Below are 2,953 nucleotides of genomic sequence, written 5' to 3' on the forward strand. Positions count from 1 at the left end.
CGCGCCCCTCGGCGGGCGGGCGCGGGCGTGGGGCGAGCGGCGGCGGGATTGCGCGGTCTTTGAGCAGCCTGGCGCCGCCGGGCGTCGTTGCGGCGGCTGCTGCTGCTGCGGCTGCCGCGGCGGCGGCTGGGGCCAGTGGCAGCTTGTCGCCCACATCAACGGCAGGGGACGCCCATTTGCAGCAGCAGCAGCAGCAGCAGCAGCAGTGGCGACCAGGGGAACCGCCCGCCCCGCCTCCCGACTCGCTGCCCCGCTCACCCAAGACGGGCGAGCCGTTTGGCGCGGGCGCTTCATCGGCGCCCGCACGCATGGCGTCCGTCCCTTCCGAAGCCCTGCAGGCAGCCGCTGCCACATCGCCAGCGCCTGGGGGTGGCACGGCCTCCCCCGGCCCCGTCCCGCCCACGGACACGGCAGAGGCGGCGTCAGCTGCGGCTCGCGGCGCCCACGGCGGCGCACCCGGAGGTCCTTGGGGGTCACTAGACGGCACAGGCCCCCACGCTGAGACGGGCGCCGTCCCGGCGGCGGCGGCGGCGGGGGCGGCGGCCTGGGCGCCGCCGCCAGGTCAGCACGAGCTGCGCACGGGCGACTCGTTCATAAGCAGCAGCGACGACGACGACGAAGGGTGGCCGGCGGACGAGGAAACGCTCACGGACGAGCGCTTCCCGGCAGATAGCGCATCGGCAGACGGCGAGGCCGGGGCCGGCGGCAGCAGCGCCTCTTCTGCGGCCCGCGAAGACTGACCGATGGGGCGGCCCAAAGCCTGGCGCTCTTCCCGCGCCGTCCCCCTCGCGCTGCTGGGCGCGGGCGTGCCGGGCGTTTGGATGCGATTGCGCTCACACCCTTGCTCGGGCGGTTTACATAAGCCAGTATGGCCTTGGCCGAGCACTGCACTGCCCGCGAGAGCCACCGCGCACCTCCGACAGGCGCACCGCCGCATGCTGCGCGCTGCGCCGCGCCCCTGCCCATCATCAAGCCTGTGGGGCCGGTGCGCCCCTGCACTTCTGTCATATCCCCTGCCACTAGTTGCTGATGCCAGCAAAGCGCACAATCCTCCGGAACACTTGTCACCATACACACATCGCCTCATTTATCCCCATCATGCGCCACGAGCACGCACACCCTCAGTGCCCCTCCCCCTTCCATTGCCTTTCCAGCAGCGGCCAGGCTCCCCGCTAGCCTCGCACTCACCACCATCCGTTCCAAAACCCCGCCCTCCACGCCGCCGCGGCGCGTGGGTTGGTGGTGCCATACGTATTCCTCCCGGGGTACTTGCCAGGTCGTTGCTACGTTTCGTGCTCCAGCTTCTTCAACTGATACATGCGTGCACTCGCGCGCTTTATGGATGGGCGCTTGTGGGTTTTTGGGCCCCGCTGTGCTGATCTGGGCACTGCTGTTTGACGGTCCTGCGCCCGGCCCGGCGCACTAACGGTCGGCAATGCGCTGACAGGGACGGCTGCATGTGATAAACGGAATAGCAGCGGTGTCATGCCGACACCCGCGTGGGCTAGTGTAATGCTGCCGGATTCCTCACGCCCCTTGTAATGCAGGGCTTCCGCGCTTGGTGTGCGCGTGCGACAGCACGTTGGCTGGTTGCAGCCTCTGGGGCTTGCTGCTTATGGCGCAGTCGCAGGCAGCTTGACGCAGCTGCCGCAACAGCAGTGGCCACAAACGTGCCCATGACGCAAGCAATTGTCAATGCTGCCATGGCTTTGCGACAAAGCAGGATCATGGCAGGCTTGTGCAAGCTCATGGTGACAACGGACACCACGCATGGGGGTGCGCGCTGGATTGGCGAGGGCGCACTCAAATGCGCACGTGGGTGCAGCGGTTTACGGGGTGTTGATGGCGTCACGCAGCCTGCTTGGTCGAACTGGTATAACTGCGCATGTTCAAACATAGTTCAAACATTCAAGGGTGGGGTGAACGGGTATGTGCCGCTACCTCACTTGCTGATGCCACGTACCCCTTCAACTGTAGTGCTGCAAACACCCCAAGACTCCCTACATACAGCTGTGGGCAGCAGTGCGCCGGTGACCCCCACCTCAACGCAAGGACCGCAGCGCTCGATGGATTCTTGCCTTCGAACAGCAATTACTAGGCAGTGGTTTTGATTGGAATGTCTCATTGTATAAGCGAGGCTCACAAGGCTCTGCGCATCTCCGCGGGCAGATCATACAGTAGATCCTGAAATACGCAGGCATGCTCACCACAAAGCCGATTGTTAAGGAGCTTGTGCTTTTGGGTGGTGGACACAGTCATGTGGAGGTTCTGCGCAGCTTCGGCATGCGGCCAGTCGCAGGTGCGTTGACACCACGGCGACTTCATGGTGGCGTGTCGTGGCACATGCCTGTCAGCGCGCAGAATGCATCGCCAGCTGCCGCCAATCACATGCACTCGGACTCATCGCCCTCTGTGCAGGTACAATTACATAAGCCGTCGGCCCCCGCCGCCCCGCGCTCCGCCCAGCCGCCACACGCTGCCGTCTCGCCCCCTCCCCGCCCGGCCCCCAGGGGTCCGCCTTACGCTGGTGACGCGCGACGTGCACACCCCCTACAGCGGCATGCTGCCCGGCTACGTCAGCGGCTTCTACACGTATGACGATTGCCACATAGACCTGGCGCGGCTCGCGGCGTTTGCGTCGGCGCGCCTCATCCATGACGAGGCTTGCGGAATCGACCCCAAGGCAAGATGACACACCCGTCTACTTGCCGACCGCATCGCGCCGCCACGCCCCCCGTGAAGCCAGCCTGTGCGCATGACATCTTGTCGCGCCAGCTCCTCCATCGACAATTGGAATGCAGGGCTGACTGCTGGGGCCTCTGCGCTGCCCCCCCCCCACACACACACAAACAAACCTGCCTTGCGGCGTGGAGCGGCGCAGCGCCTTGTGAGCTCACTGGTCTCATTTCCCCACCCGCAAACCCATCCAGCCACCACGCCCACCCCGCACCAC

General features: G+C 66.0%; 2 protein-coding genes across 2 annotated transcripts in view; both read left to right on the forward strand.

Annotated features, from left to right (window-relative positions):
* MNEG_13998 (hypothetical protein) overlaps positions 1 to 740 on the forward strand; it is a gene marked incomplete at both ends in the record, with an annotated part of 2,955 nt that extends 2,215 nt beyond the window's left edge. Inside the window, one exon of the mRNA XM_014037529.1 lies at positions 264 to 740. Coding sequence (XP_013892983.1) covers positions 264 to 740 — 477 coding nt within the window. The remainder of the gene's footprint in view (positions 1 to 263) is intronic.
* A 1,459-nt stretch (positions 741 to 2,199) lies between these two features.
* On the forward strand, positions 2,200 to 2,692 carry MNEG_13999 (selenide, water dikinase; the record flags this gene model as incomplete). The annotated part of the gene is made up of 2 exons (XM_014037530.1): positions 2,200 to 2,299; positions 2,511 to 2,692. 2 exons carry the CDS (start codon positions 2,200 to 2,202, stop codon positions 2,690 to 2,692), a joined length of 282 nt encoding a protein of 93 aa, XP_013892984.1.
* Positions 2,693 to 2,953: the final 261 nt, after the last annotated feature.

The sequence above is a fragment of the Monoraphidium neglectum genome (assembly GCF_000611645.1).
Source record: "Monoraphidium neglectum strain SAG 48.87 unplaced genomic scaffold scaffold04188, whole genome shotgun sequence".
Classification (NCBI taxonomy): Eukaryota; Viridiplantae; Chlorophyta; class Chlorophyceae; order Sphaeropleales; family Selenastraceae; genus Monoraphidium; species Monoraphidium neglectum.